Genomic DNA, 16,911 nt, shown 5'->3' with positions numbered 1-16,911 from the left:
TTACTGCTGTTATCATATACCAGCACCCCAGTGGTCCATCTTGCCTGGTTTAATGTAACCAAGGGCCTAAACTACCAGTCTTGTTTTTATTTCTCATCTCTCACTACACTCATTCAAATAAATTATATCTAGTCAAACAGAGTAATCACCAGACTCCAAACTAATTACACACTTCTTGATCTTTGTTCTCCTAGGACAATTTCTTCCCATCCCTTTCTCTGCTCCATATTATCTCCCAAATGGCTCATTTCTCTGAATGTGAACAGATTCCTCCTTGTATTGGCCTTAATGGGCTATATTTCTCTCTCCCTCAATAGACGAATCTTCTCAAGCAGAGAAATCAGATCTTATACATGTTTAGATCTCCACAGACCCTAGCACAGTGCCTGGCACAGTAAGATGCTCAATAAACTTAGGTTAACAAATGAACAAACATGTGAGTAAGAGAGAGACCTTTGGGATATTCATTTGTGAATAGAAGGACTTATTGAAATATTTGTAAGAAACCAAATTCCTAAAAAGGAAGGAAATAATTAAAGATTCTAACTATTTTCTGATGGTATGTCAGCCTTCTATACAGGAATATTACCAATACTTGCTGATATTTTACTTAGCCATGAACTCACTGATAGGGAATATTTAATATTTGTAAAAACAAATAATGATATTTGTGAAACAAATATTACTTTCATACCCCCAAAAGAGCAAAATACTGTATCTATAAAAAGATGAGTGTAATTTGTTTCCTTAAGTAAATAGAAGTGTACCCAAGGGGAAAGGTCAATAACTAGCTAACTACTAGCACATGACCCTATTGCATCTCATTCTGTTTTCCCCCTGATTTTCCTAAATACATCAGAGGATAACAATGAACTATAAATAAGAAAAAGCAGGCAAAATGAAAGTTGTACAAATGTGAATCATCATTCCCAAACCCACTATTTTATCTTTCCAAGAAATAAGTTGGGATTGTCATAAAATGTAAAACAAATTAGAAATGAATGCTTCTTATTCTCTTTTGCTGTCACGGCGGCAGGTCAGGTTTTGACTCATGATGCAGTTATCACTAGTGGGTAAGCAGTTTGGCTCTAAAGTCTGTGTTGCTGTTCTAGATAATCACACCACACGCACCTCTCTCTCACTAAATACGAACAGAGGCCATGATAACCATATCTGGTCACAATCCAAGCCTCAGCATTTTTTCTGTTCCCCACCCCCAGAAAATCCATTATTTAAGGAAACACTGAAATGCAAGTTTAAAGCCTCCATCCAAATAATTAGGGATTTCAAAAAATAATGTGAAGTGGTTTTTTGTTTGTTTGTTTGGTAGATTAAGGATTATAGGGTACTTTTGCAATGTTTGGTCTTCTGTATCTCTGAAGATATTATGTATCCTTCTGTATTTTCACTATCATTTTTTCTTTCAAGTCTGTGTATCCATTTTATTATATTTAGTTCTAGTGAGCAAGATAATTATAGCAAAGCCATATGCCAATCATTACCCAATTACAGCCAAGTTTTCATTGCCTTTTATATTTATACTTAGTCAGTATATGAATTTACATGTGAATAAAGAAAAGTCAGAGCCTTTTGTAGATCAACTTCCTACTGACTCTTTAGGGGATGGAGTTGATGAGTTGAGAAGGCTGATTATCAGGATAAAGACTTATAAAATGTTAAATGTGCAGAGTGATATTTTTATGGATGGAAAGATGAGCATTAGCATAGAGAAGTGATTTGTTCATAATTTTGTGATAAGAGTACAGACCAGAATCCCTTTCTTTACATTTTAAATCTACCACATCATGCTACTTCCCACATACTGGACACATTCAAGCTCAAAGATGGCGGGAAGATGGATTTCCATTCATGTTGGCAGGAAGTGCACTGTATCCCTCATAGAGATCCTCATCCCTACTGAAGGATCAGCCTCCTGCATCTCTACCAGTGTGTTATGTAATGAAATATTATATATATATATATATATATCTCCAAGTGAGAGGTGATTCTGCAGAAAAGTCATGTTACTCAACTTTGGTCTGATCTGTCCCACTGTGCCTCTGGCTTGGCTTAGGAGAAAGCCTCTTCCCCAACCAGAGCAGTCTTCCCCTATACTAGCCCTTTGGTCCTTCAGCTACAGCTATAGAAGATGCTTACTGTTGGCTCCCATGCCATCCGGAATGGTGGTGGGGGTGAGGGCGTTGCGCTGCTGGGGATTGATCAGCTGGCTCACAGAAGGCAGCTTGTTCATGCTGTTCATTTTGTTCAGAGGTGGGGAGCTGTTACCATATGAGGACTGAGACTGCATCGAGGTCCTAGGAACACAAACATGGGAACCATGGTCAGCATGGGACTGGTCATTTCCAACAGGTCTTAGATTAAAACATGGCCGCAAACCATATGCTTGCAAATTGTTCTTCCAAGACTGATGATAAGAAGTTATTTGGTTTCCAGAAGAGAATATTTCCAAGACAAGGGAAGGAATGCAAAGCTCCCACCAAATTATGTTTTCCCTGAATGTGAAGGGTACAAAGTATAATATCTTTATGAAGTATCTCCTTTGTGAGAGAGAAAATAACAGCATCCTCCTTTTGCCCTTAGTATTTCCTCCATTCTCCTTCTCTTTCTGTCTTCAACTCAAACAAGTTTGAAAAATAGTAAGGGAAAAGAATTCAGAAAAGATACAAAGGCTGATGAAAGACATGGAGATGCAAAGTTCAGATTGTAGCTCAGGCACTCCATCTGTAGCTTCTTAGGCCTATTGGGATATACAGAATATAACAGCAAAGCCAATCAAATAGGACATTTGGAAGCACATCCTACCAGCATACCCAGGCCCCAGGTTGGAAGCATGCTTTCTCAGCCAAGAGGTTCATGGGCCATGTGAGGACCTGCTACAATACCAACAACCTTTCTATGCAGGAGGTATAGAATGAGGATCAGATAATCCAAATTTTAGCCCCCTTCAGATACATTAGGAAGCTATAGTCCCTATGCAAGCTACTAATTAGCAACCTAGACTTTGTTTCTTTAACAGAAAACTATAAACTACAATCACATGTGTGTACCCATGCTAACATCTAATGTCTGCATTAGATGTTAAAGCTTGGAAAGCTAAAGAGAAACAGGCTTCATTTCTGAGATGCTCGTAAAATAGCAGTTACATGGGGAAAATAATCCATCCTACCATGGAAGGCTATGTAAAGAACTGAAAAAGAATAGAAAAACAGTTTTTTAGATCACAGCATTTATAGCAAGTAATTATTTTGACCATACAACAAATTTTGACTTAAAGCATATTTCTAACCTGTAGTTGGAAAAATTCCCCTTTAACATTCCTCAAACAATATGTATTATTTGGTTCTTATTTTCCTCCTTCTTGCATTAGCCATATTCATATTAAAGGGCAAATTTTTAAAAATGTCTCCGAGGTATATTGCATAAATGTGTGATACAAAATTTAGAGGCTTTGTAAATGAAACCAGGTTTCAAACAAGCAGAGCACAATGTTTGAAAAAAAAATTATAAAATGTCTCTAAGCACTTGAGTGTTATAGGGGGGGTGGTAGTCTTTGAAAATCCCATCATGTGTCCTCTACAATTATGTGTAACCAGGAAAGCCCCCATTCCCTATTGCTGAAGAGCCATAGCCAGGGTAATGTAAACAATATGCTATACATTCATTTGCATTAAATTAGCATTCTCATGAAAAATTAACAAATCCACTACATTTTACAATCACTGACTTTAAGGTAAGAGGACACTAATTTTTTTCTTTAGCTCTTCTCCTGTACCCACAATTATAGGTCCAAATTGTATAAACAGGTCTTGATGTAATAAGTCCTCTTAATTCATACTACTTCAGATTGCTCTCTTTCATACACGTTCTCAATGACTATGACAACATCCCTGTGGGCACACGTCACATATGGCGGGCAGGGATGGGCAGAAACTATTATTACTTTTTAACAGAGAAAGGCAAGTGTGAGGATTTAAGAGGAAAAAAATGTGGTTGCACATTGCTGAATGGATGGGTTACAGGTAAAGTAGGTCTCCTGGCGTCTTGTTCAAGAGCTTTTGTTTGTTTTCATTCTATGACACCTCCCTGAGAAGTAAGGGCAATAGGTTACAGGATCAAGAAATGGGTTAAGTGGTAAGAGAAATGTGGGAGACTAACATAGACAGGGACCAAAGCAGGTAGTAAACAGGGCCACTCCAACTGCCACCAAGTACTTCCTAATCCACTCCATGCCTGTGCAGGAGCCTGGCAGAGGAACCAGCACATTTAAACCTATGCAGGAACTTCTGTAAGTCCACACTAAAGTATAGAAAAGCACAGGGCAGGGAGGTGAAGAGATCTTTTGCCAGTTGCTTCTTCACTGTCTTTGCTCACTATAAAGTACCTAAGATGTTAGGTGACCCATTTTCCCAGATGCAGGTTGGCCCTCTCTAACTAAAAGAGACCTCTTTCTGTATCCCCTTCTCCAAAACATCCAAGAACTTATGTACAACAAGAGCTTACAGAAACCTTGTTTGAACCACCATTAGGAAAATAAAAGTATATTTACAAGATTTGCTTTCACCCTGGATTATAGTAAATACCACTTTCTACATCCAGTTACAAATCCCTCTCCCTCCCTCATTTTCATTATTTTTTAGTATTTTATTAGTTCATTTGTGATTTATTGTCGTAATCTACTTAATTTGACAAAGGTAGATCAGAAACCACAGGTGAAAAGGAAGGAAGGTGGATTTGGGAGTCTGTCGAAATATCTAGGTCACCTGGATCTGACACAGGTGAATTGACTTTGGAGGTTACACAAGTGTCTCCCAAGTTGCATTTTCTTAATCCTTAGAAGAGGCACGAGACTCAGTGTGGAAGGTTCACTATTAAGATTGAAGGAGGTCAGGTAAGGTGTGTAGTGATTTGTTGGCACTCAAGGAACACTGGATCTTTTCACTCTAAGAAGTGAAAAGTCACTTTAACCCTAAATGGTGAACCCTGTAACAATGGAAGGGAACAACTTAGGAATTAATAGAATTGGCCAGAGGTCACAGAGAATTTTTTCATTGAACAAATTCAGAAACCAGGGTGAGCAAATGATTGAGAGAAATTCTGAATGCATTCCCTATAATGTACAAGTGAGCTTTAAAACCACAGACCATCAGGATAATCTGTTTATTAACAAACTCACAGTGTCCGAAATAGAAGGATCTCATTAATAACCACTGCACACTCAGGAAAAAGGAGCGAGTCTGAATAAATTCATGGTTAATTTACAGGGCATGAAAGAACAACCATATTTTTCCACTATAAATATGATGTCATGGTCCTTGCCAAATAGTCCCCCCAAATTTCTGGGAAAATTAAAGAGAAAGAAAAGCATTTGAGAAAATAGGACCTGTGCACTTCACCGTGTTCCCATCATTTCAACCAAAAGCAAAAAATAAAATAAAGTGAGAACATAGCTCTGTCAGAAAAAAATAACATGGTTTAGGCCTGAGATTGTTTTCTCTGGAGTCTCACTAAATATTTCTAAGAAATATTTAAATGTTACGGAGATATTGAAAGGTATATCTCATATATGTCTAGTTTTGAGGAAAAATCCTAGTGAAGCCTCACCCCAGTTCTTTACTCTAACAGCAGCAGCTTCTGTGCTAAGAATAAAATTCAGAATTTCAGAACTTATGGTTTTCCATCACTCAGGATTAGAAATCATATTTCCTCATTCCAATTCTAGTGATTGTCTATGTGGTGAATGTCAAGACTCCTGATAAGCCACAGCTACATTTTTTTTTTAACTTTCAAAAGAAGCCCAGAATTACACAAGATTTTTTTCTTTTGACTTTCCATTACTAATGGGGGAAAAAAAGCGCATCTCTGTAGAACAGTTTGATGATACCTTGGGGGAAATTTATTTTTTTCTAAACTATTTCTTATAATATGAGAAGGGAGGGAAATAACAAATGTTGAGAAGAATACCCCATATAATTTGAGGAAGATATGGGGGAGATATGCCCTCAGAAAAGGAATGGGACCTCTCTACACCTGCCCCAGTACTGTCCTACCCCTGACCCTTCTAACCCAGCAATCCCTCTTGTACAGACAAGTGCAAAATTGATTCCCTAGCTGGTCAACGTTCCTTTCAAATATGTTTCATGGTTTTAAATATGTGCATTTATATAAAATTGACTAAAAACATATCAAAAACTTACATAAAATTGAAAGAAAAAGCAAATGTTAAAAAAGGCAAACATACTTACCAATCTTTTAAGGGATTTGTGAATTGAAGTTGTAAGACAAACTGAAAACTCTTTGCAAATGTAACAAGACCATCTGCTTTAACTAACATACTTTTATCTCAAACATAAAGCTATAATTTCTCAAGAATTTATCTAATCTACTAGATTAGTTTCATTCAGAACAACTTCTTTTGTAGTTTTAAAAGCAATTACTCAAAGCAAAGACAATAGGTCCTACAACAGATTTCTGGCCAAATATTTGCTAATGCTTATGTCACGCTGGGTCTTAATTTAAATTCATTTTAGAAAATTTGCCAATGGAAGACAATTTGAGGCTTGTTCAGAGATGTCAATAAACAATACTGTGGACCCACCAGAATGAAATTAAACACTTAGAGGACCAAAATATTTTTAAGTTACTTTAGGCAGTGTAATTAATTTTTCAGGTTGATGACTTTGATACAGAGTACCTTAAGTAAAAACACCAAATATATATGCAAGAATTATAGACAGGACCAAAGTGATGGCTCTATTACACTCATTCTTTAGCCCTAACTCATGGTATTTCAAGCATTTATGTATTCTAGTATTTAAGGGGAAAAAAAGTCAAGAGAGACAGAAACAAAAACTGCAAGATAAACCAAGATGCAAAAGTTTATTGAAAATTAAAATCACACATCCATAAAGCAACAACCTCAATAACAAGAAATCATTGTCTTGGTGACAAATTGAAGTGCTAGTGACCTGTGGGAAGATGGGGGAGGGTGGGTAAAGCCTTTGCACTATATCTTAATATGGAAAGAAACAGATTCTCAACTCTTTGAGTCAAAAACCAAATAATGAAAGCAAAAAAAAAAAAATCATCTATTTTTTTTTCTCTGTAACTTATAGACCAGAAATATTGATTTTAATATGTCTGCTTGGACATCCGTTAAACAAAACATCTCTCTCCTGGATAAATGACACTGAGCATAGTCAGTACCCTGGTTGATTTTATAGTGGGTAGGATTGAGAACCAGGAGCCCCAGTTAAATAAATGAATCTGAGATTTGGTAAGAGGACTCTGAATTCCATTTTGGACATTGCGTAATGGTAAACAAGTACTTGGGGCAATATTTCTGGGTGGCTTTACCTTCCTATTAAAACCAACAACAAAGCTAGTTTACCTGCCTTGGGGTCTAAACAACAATTCAGGGGTTAAGTCTTTAGGGTTTCGTATGCAAACAACACTATCATATCAGATGGTGACCTATGGTGCAGAGAAAACTCTGACAGAGCACTGAGGAACTTTCTACCTGTACATGAGGAGAGGATACTAAAAATGCAAGTTCTCAAAAAGAGGAAAAGAGCACCCACCTTGCCCTCAACGTAGGCTACTTAAGGTGATCATCACCTCTCTGCCCAGCAGTGCACGTGGTGCCCTAAATTGTTACTATTTGCAATATAACTGCATGACCAGCATTAAAAGGGCCTGACTGAGTCCCTCAGCCGCCGATGCATTACCTATGTACAGACAATAACAATTTTTGTCTCCTTTTCTTAAAAAGACATCTTAAGTTTGAGACCTGCTCAAAAGCTTCATTATGAGTCTGAGAAACACAAGGGAAGGGAAAAGAAAAGGGTTCCAATAAACATCCTAATGGCCCCTCTTCGGCTTAACCCCTCCCTCCCAGGAAACAACAGAAATTTCACGGACATACACAGTGGTTCCTGTCTGACCAATGTCAGATCTAAGGATACAAAATCTGCAGAAAGCGTCCTTTCTTTAAAGTTTTGAGTCCCTTCAAAAGATTTTCTCACTAGTGGCTGTGTGCCTTTGAGCAGTTGGGTCTCTAAGCCAAAGTGTCTTCAAGTTCTGTTTTCAAAGGCTGGATACAAACACATATACACACATGGAAACCCAACAAACACACACTTGAAATACAGAGACACAGCTCTATGGGTACACTGATCGGTTTGGGGGGTTGGAATGTCTAAAGAAGACGTCAGATTGTTTCGGAGTTTCTCTCCGGGGCTCCACAAGTTCATTCCTGAGGCAGGCTGAAAGGAGACTGCAGAGAGGAACCAGAGAAAAGAAAAGATGAAGGCTTAAAACTTCACATATCCAAATCCAATGAATGCAGAAACACTCTCCTCACACCTTCATGATCATAGTACAGACAAGATAGAATGCCTGCAAAGGGATTTTTGTTCCTTCCTAATTTTCCTCCTTTATATTATCCAGAAATTTCTCCTTTTCAAGAATTTAATGAAGAAGAAATGAGGTAGGGACTTAATAGGTAGCCACGCATATATGTCTGAATCATCTGTGGAACTTAGTAAAAAAAAAAAAAAAAAACCTGCATTTCTCAGATCACTTCTGAGACCAGGTTGGGGCCCAGGCATATGTATTTTTAACAGGTTCCAAAAGAGGATTTGTTTGAGGGTTCTGGATACAGGGTAGGTCACAGTGCTTCATACAATGCTTGGCATAAAGGTTACTGGATCAACTAATTGAAAAAGGGAGTGCAGAAACAAGAATAAACTTTAAGCTTTCACAAAATGTCATCTGCCCAATTATTATACTTCATTACTGTTCATGTCTAGCCAAACGATGAAGTATATGAAGTATGAAGAAATGTGATCTTATCTCAGTATGGGGGTTGTGTCGTCATGCGTTTGTGAACTATTAATGAGAATTTTGTATGGTGCCCAGATTGAGATGGATAAATACCTTAATCCTTTCAGTCACAAACTTGGCCTATAAATGCGTATATCAAATTCATGACAGCAACTTTTGCATAATTAAGAAATCAATTGTGCCACAAGGATGCCAGGAACAAGCCCTTTTATTTTGCTAAAGGTTGTGCAACTCCATGAACTGTTTGGGAACTATTTCCCAGATTGGCTTTTTGAATCCTACTTGTTTACTCCTTTCAGAGGAACAAAGCCATTTTTACTTGGTTAGCACTGAGAACTAGTAAACCATCAAAAACCGGTACTATCTCAACAAAATCTGCCAAAATACAAATTGGTGTGGAAGCAACTTATTGCCAACTAAGGAACCAGAGCTCTGACTCCTTGTTTGGATATTAAGGTTTGGTGCTTCTCTCTCAGCAAACAGCATGCAGCAGCATGGGACAGCAAGCAACAATCAAGGTGGTGTGCAATCATGATAAGAGATTATAGACCATAGGAGTTTCAACCTTAAGACCTAGAACTGAGACCATCCTAGGATGGGATGTGCAATGCAGAGAAGCAATGTAATCTGTATTTCGTTAATCTTTGAGTTTTTTCTTCACAACCAATTCAGAGCTAATAAACCTCAGCCTTGAAAGCCTAGTTATGAAGTTCAAAAGTAACACTGCGTATTCTGTAAAATCCTGTGCATTTTCACAACAGCTATCAGGTTGAACCATATGAAACTGCCAATATTTATGTTTTTTTTGTCATCTATAAGGATAGCAATTTCAAACAAATATTCTGTGAATGTGGGGGATGTCTAGCCAAATTTAGAAACATAACACTAATAACTTCTATTTATTTACATATTTATGTCTTTGGTTTTCACTCATGTTAATAGCCTTTAAAATATTGCTTACTTCTCACAACATGGATACATGGAGCTGTAGAAAAAAAAATATATTAGTACACTTGAAGATAACCATAGACAAATGAGCTTAAAGAGATACACCTTTAAATCAAAACCGCAAGAATAAAATATCAACTGACATATAACAGAGACTCAAAAATGGGAATTGATACTTGCTTTAGTTATAGTATTACAACTCACTGAACTAGTGAAACAGACCAAACCATTATAAAGAGCTCTATGTTCTAAATTTGATTCAGTCTTATCTGCATTATGAATTGGCTATGAAATCACAGATGTAGTTTATTGGGCCTCAGTTTTCCTACTTGTGCTGCAAAGGGTTGGAACTGGGCTCTGGCCAATCCTGCTCTGTTGCAATATACTCTAACTTGTTTTACTAATGAGGCACCATCATTGAGTGACCCTGAGAGAGAAGGAAACTCAAAGTGCACCTCAGGATGTCTCAGATTTGTATTTAGATTTAAATGGAATTCATCCCATAGAAACTAGAAAAGAAATTTTCCAGAGGAAAGCAAGAGTTAGGCTAAGCAAAGCTCTAGCAGTCCCGTTGGCCTGAGAACAGTGGACGCTAAGAAGGAAGGTCAGCTACAGAAAAGAATAGAAAAGAAATAGCATGAGTCTGAGATATAAAAGTCAAAAGACTGCTGAATAGGTGTCAAGCAGCTTGTGAGCTGTTTTTGCTATGAGTTAATGCCCCTTAGAAATACAAAGACAAGGAGTCTAGCATAAAAATGGGCTCCAATTTGTCCTCTCATTAGAATCAGTCTTCTATAAACATAATGGCCTGTATTTATACCAATATGGGCAAGTTAACGAAAATCAAATTTCTTCTTAAAAAATGAAAAGCCTACTTTTATCTGTAATAATTTGACTCACAGCAACTCATATAAAATCTATCTTTCCTAAAACCTATGATCATGAAGGTAATTGTGAAGGAATTTATAAAAAAGGAAAACCATGCACAAATGAAAAGCAAGCAGAGAGAAAATACACAGTGGGAAAGCAATAGAAGTAATTAAAGTGGAAATATTTTACTGCCACCTAGGAGCAAGTGTATTCCCTTTCCACAAATTTTCCTTCTAGTATAAAGAAAAATACAAAATTGATTCCTTACCAGAATAAAATTGATACTATGTTTTGGAAAGGAAATGTCGAGCTATGACAGGCATTTTCCAAGTTGATTTACTCTTTTAACGTTATTGCCAGAAAATTAGATTTCCATTTTTCTTTGTCTAGTCATTCATGGTCTTTCATGAAGATTTGCATTAAAATTAAAGAGCTGAAAAATTCAGCTGAACAATAAAGCAACTGGAGAATTTATATAGATGCCTATCAGTCACTGGGACCCAAGTATGTATAATGTTACAAAGGAATAATTAGACCAAATGTCTATATTTTGCAAAGATTTCATTTTGTAGTTAGATTTCCATGCATAAGTTATCACAGCTGTAAGATAACAACTCAAAACCATGCATATCATACTTTCAAATGAACAACCCAGAAAACTATAAGCTATTAATTCCCCACTATTATCTGTGGTTATGTGTGCAAAAAGGTGCAAATCTGTTCCTAAAATCTTTTGAGCTAATTTTATGGGCACAATGCATTTTCTTCTCTGATGAAATAGATCATTTTATAAAACATATATAATAAAAAAAGTTACCTTTGAAGCAAGCCAATCAGATAATAATCATGGGGATAACTCATTGTGTAGGGACAGAGGCTATGTATTTTCAAGTATACCATGTAAACAACACAAATAGCATCTGTCCCTGATTGATGTCAATCCTACTGGATTGTGAAATCTCTAAAATAAAGACATTGTACTATCCCTTCTCTTGTATAATCTATACAGGCTATTTTAAATTGTCATATTAATTTACACAATGCTGAGAATAAATTTCCAGAGCTCTCTTCAAATTCAAAAGGAATTTTGGTTTGGAAGGCACCACTGAATTATAAACCAGGAGAAGGCAGGAGCTCCATTTTTCTCATTTCTATCTTAATGCTTTCACGTAGCAGATCTTCAGCAAACACTTGTGTGATCAAGTCAACTATTATAGTCTTGTCTGATAAAGGAACCGGTGTTATTACCCATTTTATATTTGGATAGATAGGCCTCACTTTCTAAGATACACACACATACACACACACACACACACACACATTCACATATGTACGTACATACATACACAAGACATCTCAGTTATAGGCTACTGTAGTTTTTGTTAGTTAAGGCAATGTCATTTTAAAACTCACATTAGGATTTTCTAAAACCTTTTAATAGCTGACAATATACATACTAGCTCCTGAATACACATATGCAATAAAAACTACACTTCAAGAAGCAATGGAAGAGGGGCCACTTATTTATCTTTCAGAGTGTTTGGCAAACTATAGAAAGTGGGCCAAATCTGGCACATAAGATAACAATGGATTTTACATTTTTCAACTGGGGAATATTTAGAGTACTGTTCATGTCATGTAGTAAAAATATGAAAGTCAAAATTCAAGACCCATAAATAAAGTTTTATGGTAACAGCCATCTCATTCATTCACATATTATTTGTAGCTACTTTTCTGCTACAAGAGCAAAACCAAGCAGTTGCAAGAGACTATATGAACTAAAAGCCTAAAATATTTCCTACCAGTGCTCTACATAAATAATGTTTACCAATCCCTGTGCTAAATGGTCAGAACCTTCCCTATTATCTGGAGTAAACAAACAAAGAAACAAAAAGGAAACGGTAGCACAAAACAACTAGTACAGCATGACATGTCACTAAACTCTGTTCCAGAGTGAACCAAAAGCAATTTGGGACATTTTATAATTCCAAGATATACATGTCTTGGGGAAAGGACTTATCCCTTCTGGGTCTGTAAATGATGTTTCAGTTCTCTGTTTCTTTGATCCCTGTTGTATGATTTTATAAGAACTAAATTGATTTTGCACTTGAATATATTAACATATATTTCCATCTGATACCCCCAAAAGCCATATGATTGGCAATAGGAATTCTGTCTGCAACCCAGAGCTCTAATTCTCCATTGGAATATAGTCTCCAAGGAACCACCTGATTAAACATCCTGATCAGCCTTACGTAAAACACCATATAGCTATGAAATGCAAAACTTTCATACTGAAAGTAAATGATGAAATCCCTTCCAGCCAGAAAGTGTATTAAATGCTCAAATAGCTTAAAGTCCTTTGAAGAGAGAGCATGTGTGTTTCTTATCCTCCCGCTGTTCCCCACACACCGAAGACAACCGGATACTCAGCAAGTGCCTCCTGTCTATCAGAGCTGTACTCCAGACACCTCAACCACATTCATATTTATTAAAGAAAGAACAAGGAGTCTTTTTCATTATGCTTATCATATTCCTGCAATAGCTAATAACATCAGAGAAAACTATTATTGATTGTTCATTTACCCTTTATTTAAAAGGTCATCTTTGCCTTAAAAAGGTAATTTTTGGTGTCATTTATTTTTGCCTAAAACATTAAATGTTTGGGTTTCTCAAATGTGCATATATATAAGTCATGTGGTAAAAATATGAAATTCAAAATTCAGAACCCATAAATAAAGTTTTATATATATATTCTATCTATTATTGTTCATTTATCTATAGAAACTCTGTGGATACTTCTAGCACACATTCAATTAAGTGATTATTCTTAAGATAAGTGATTATTCTTGATCACTAAAAGGTAAGCATAAAGAGTCCTGATTGGGTCAACTTTTCGTTGATTTATAAGAGTTATTCTATTCTTGCTAGTCATAAAACAATTAACATCATCAAAGATCCAAGAGTCAAGGTGGAACTTAATATATAAATTGGCTATGTGTATATGCTAATCTCTCCTGCTCATATAAAAACGTGGTGCTAGAAGACAGTCCTGAGCAAGGATGCTCAAACATGGCCACATGGTATTACACTGTCCTTCTGCACTTGGGACATTTTCCCAAGGAACATACAGTGGGTCTCTGAATCCTTCTCCATAAAGCACTCAAATAAGTCTTGGTGTACTAAAACCTCTTCACTCTCTAAAGTCTATGGTAGTGTTTCTAAAAATGGATTGTGCATTTCAGGAGATGAACAAAAAATCCATCAAGATGAAATAAGATTTTATGTTTTTAAATATACATGTTATTACTATAATCAAGCATTAGTAACTCTGTTAGTATGAGTTTCTGTTTTTAATTTCAAAACAGACAAAACTTGTCAAAGAGAAGGTTACGATAAGGCACACAGAAAGCTCAAACTGAAAAATAAGTGCCACAACAACTCATCTGAAGCTATTATAATCTGCTACACCGCCCATCAACATTCTATTGCTGGTGTACATAAGCAGTCACGCTTGCCCATGCCTCCTTGAATGACAGATGGACACACTCACTGTTTCTGAAGTAAGTGCTGGTGCTGTTGCTGCTGCTGCTGCCTGTATGTTTCAATCGTGTGCTGAGGAAGGTACTGCATCAGTTCCAGAGACTCTTTGATCTTCAACAGCATTTCATAAGTCTCTCGGCCCCTCACCTATGTAAGCGAGAAGAAGGAAAGATGGGACAATGAAGAACTGTAGAATTGTTAGAAATGCAGTCAGTCTTCCTTATGCATGGATTCTGTATTTGTAACTTCACCTGCTTATTAACATTTATGTGTGACATGAAAATCAATACTCTTGGCACTTGCAGTGGTCATTCACAGACACGCATGGTGATGAAAAGCTTGCGTCACCTGTGCTTGTTCCCAGCTGAGGGTGAACAAGGAGAAGGATTGCCTTCTTGTTGCTGCTCTCATGTTGCGAACAGTGTCCTTTTCGTGGTCTGTTTAGTAGCATAGATTTCACATTTTTGTTCTTTTTGTTGATAATTTTGCTGTATTAAATGTCCCTAATACAATGCTGAAGGGCTGTTTTTTGTCCCTATGTGCAAGGCTGTGCTGTGCTTTATGGAGAAAATACTTGTGTTAGATAAACTTCATTCCAGGCATCAATTATAGTGCTGGGGGCCAGGAATTCAATGTTAATGAGTCAAAGTATATATTAAATAGGATGTCTTTATAGAGAAACACATGTAACACCTGGTTATGTTCTGATCTGTTGATGTAATGTTGGGACCAGAGATTCACAGGAACCTAATCTTTTATTCCCCCTAGGAGCAATGGTTAACTATTCATAAATATAGTTTTCATAACAACTTCATAAAATATAACTACCAAAAGAAACAAGAATCAACCTTGGAAGGACGAAAAGTTTTCAGCAGAGACAAAATGTGCTTCCTTTTAAAAGAATCTCTTAAAAGCTTAAAAATGTTAAGACAAAGGCCAGGAACAGGATGAGGTGAGCGGGGTCCTGAGTGTGAGTGCCTATTTAAATTGACATTGCTAGGCACTTTGCCTGTTTCAACCCAGTCCCCAACCTGAGCACACAGTGCAGAATTGACCGGAATTTGAAAATGGAAGGAGACTCTCTCCCTCGTGCTGGGTTAAATCCCAGCCCTGGGGGCCCTTCACTGAGCAGCTTTGCCTGCCCTTCCTCCTTTGGTTTGCAACCTGATTTCTTCCTGTGCATCCATAGCTCCAGCCTCACTCCACTGAGGCACGTATCTCATTACTTTGTAACTGCCCATGTGCTCAGTGGAAGACTAGCTCTCTGAAGGCAAGAACTGTGTCCTACTGCTCTCTAATTGCCCAAGGTCTGGCCCATTTCTCCCTTAACGAATACCACGAAACACATGCTGAATTGATAGAGTTGTTACCCCCACCCACACATGCACTTAAATTTTGCTTATTTTCCCAAATTTTAACATGTAACCCATTACAGGGTACTTCCTAAATTAAAATTTCACTAACTTTTCAGAGAATTCCCATGTTCTAGGCTGAAAATAGTAAGTATTTTGGGATATTTAATATATCAGGGTAATGCTTTACCTAAAGGTCACAAATCCATTGCCATAAGTAGCCTGAGAAACAAGACACTGAGAGGCTCAGCTGATTCGATGTCTGACTGGGTGATTAGTTGACTGGTTGTCTGTTGCCCAAGGGCCAGGACCCAGGGAAGGTGTGGAGCAAGATGTGGCACACCTAAACCTGTTGAGTGGCTTTAGCTTAGATCCCAGGGCGGCAGCTCACAGTGGCTCTCTTGGCCCAGCATGCCTGTCTAATGTCACTTAGATGGTATTTAGGACTATACTGGACACCAAAATTTATTGCCACTCTAGATGACAAAGACCTAAGATGGTAGAAATTCAATGAACTACAACCATAATCTAATTAAGTAAGGTTATTAGTGACCCTGAGAACTGGGCCAAGCCTCTGACTATTCACATGTAATTGAAGATTCTGCCTTGCTAGACTGTTTTTTTTTTTTTTTTTTTTTCTGGTACTAGTGATTAAACTCAGAGGCACTATACCACTGAGCCATATCCGTGGTTCTTTTCATTTTATTTTGAACAATCTTGCTAAATTGCCCAGGATGGCTTTGAACTTGTGATCCTCCTGCCTGAGCTTCCCCAGTATCTGGGAATACATGTGTGCACTCACTGTACCTAGTTGCTTGGCTTTCAATATTATACTCCATAAAAAGTTCCCAACACCTAGAAATGATTAATGCTTGAGGAAATGGAGTGCTTATTATCCTGATTTGAACATTATGCACCGTACACAATGTATCCAATTATAATGTACCCCTTAAAGAAGTACAAATATTATGTCTCAATAAAAAATAAGGAATCACATTCAATATGTGATTTCTTAATTCTATAATTGCTATATTTCAACTTTGTGAACTTTTTCTGACAAAATTTGCATACTAAATTGTTATGTCCACACTGTCTTGTCTTATCATTCACAGATAATAAAGTACAAGTTTATTTTAAATATCTGGGATACAAAAATATTGTTAGGAGGGTATCATTGTTTGGGAGAGAAGATAAGTAGAGAACTCAGGCTATTAAAATATTTCAACTATGAAGGAGAAGGGTAATTTCTTTCTTTTTCTTTTTTTAAAGAAAGAGTGAGAGAGAGTGAAAAAGAGGGAGAGAGAGAGAGAATTTTAATATTTATTTTTTAGTATTT

General features: G+C 36.9%; 1 protein-coding gene across 4 annotated transcripts in view; it reads right to left on the bottom strand.

Moving 5' to 3' along the window:
* Positions 1-16,911, bottom strand: part of Tp63 (tumor protein p63) — a 214,957-nt gene that overhangs the window by 4,919 nt on the left and 193,127 nt on the right. For 2 of the 4 annotated variants that reach the window (XM_076867161.2, XM_076867162.2), the window contains exons 10-11: positions 14,234-14,370; positions 2,158-2,315 (exon numbers count right to left, since the gene is read on the bottom strand). In XM_076867161.2, the coding sequence (XP_076723276.1) occupies positions 2,158-2,315; positions 14,234-14,370 (295 nt within the window). Of the gene's footprint in view, positions 1-2,157; positions 2,316-7,737; positions 8,294-14,233; positions 14,371-16,911 lie in introns of those variants that run through there. The other 2 variants (XM_076867163.2, XM_076867164.2) reach the window with 1 other exon arrangement.

This window comes from Callospermophilus lateralis, chromosome 10, assembly GCF_048772815.1.
Source record: "Callospermophilus lateralis isolate mCalLat2 chromosome 10, mCalLat2.hap1, whole genome shotgun sequence".
Lineage (NCBI taxonomy): Eukaryota > Metazoa > Chordata > Mammalia > Rodentia > Sciuridae > Callospermophilus > Callospermophilus lateralis.
The sequence above is the reverse complement of the archived record's forward strand: the minus strand, read 5'-3'. Positions and strand labels throughout refer to the sequence as shown.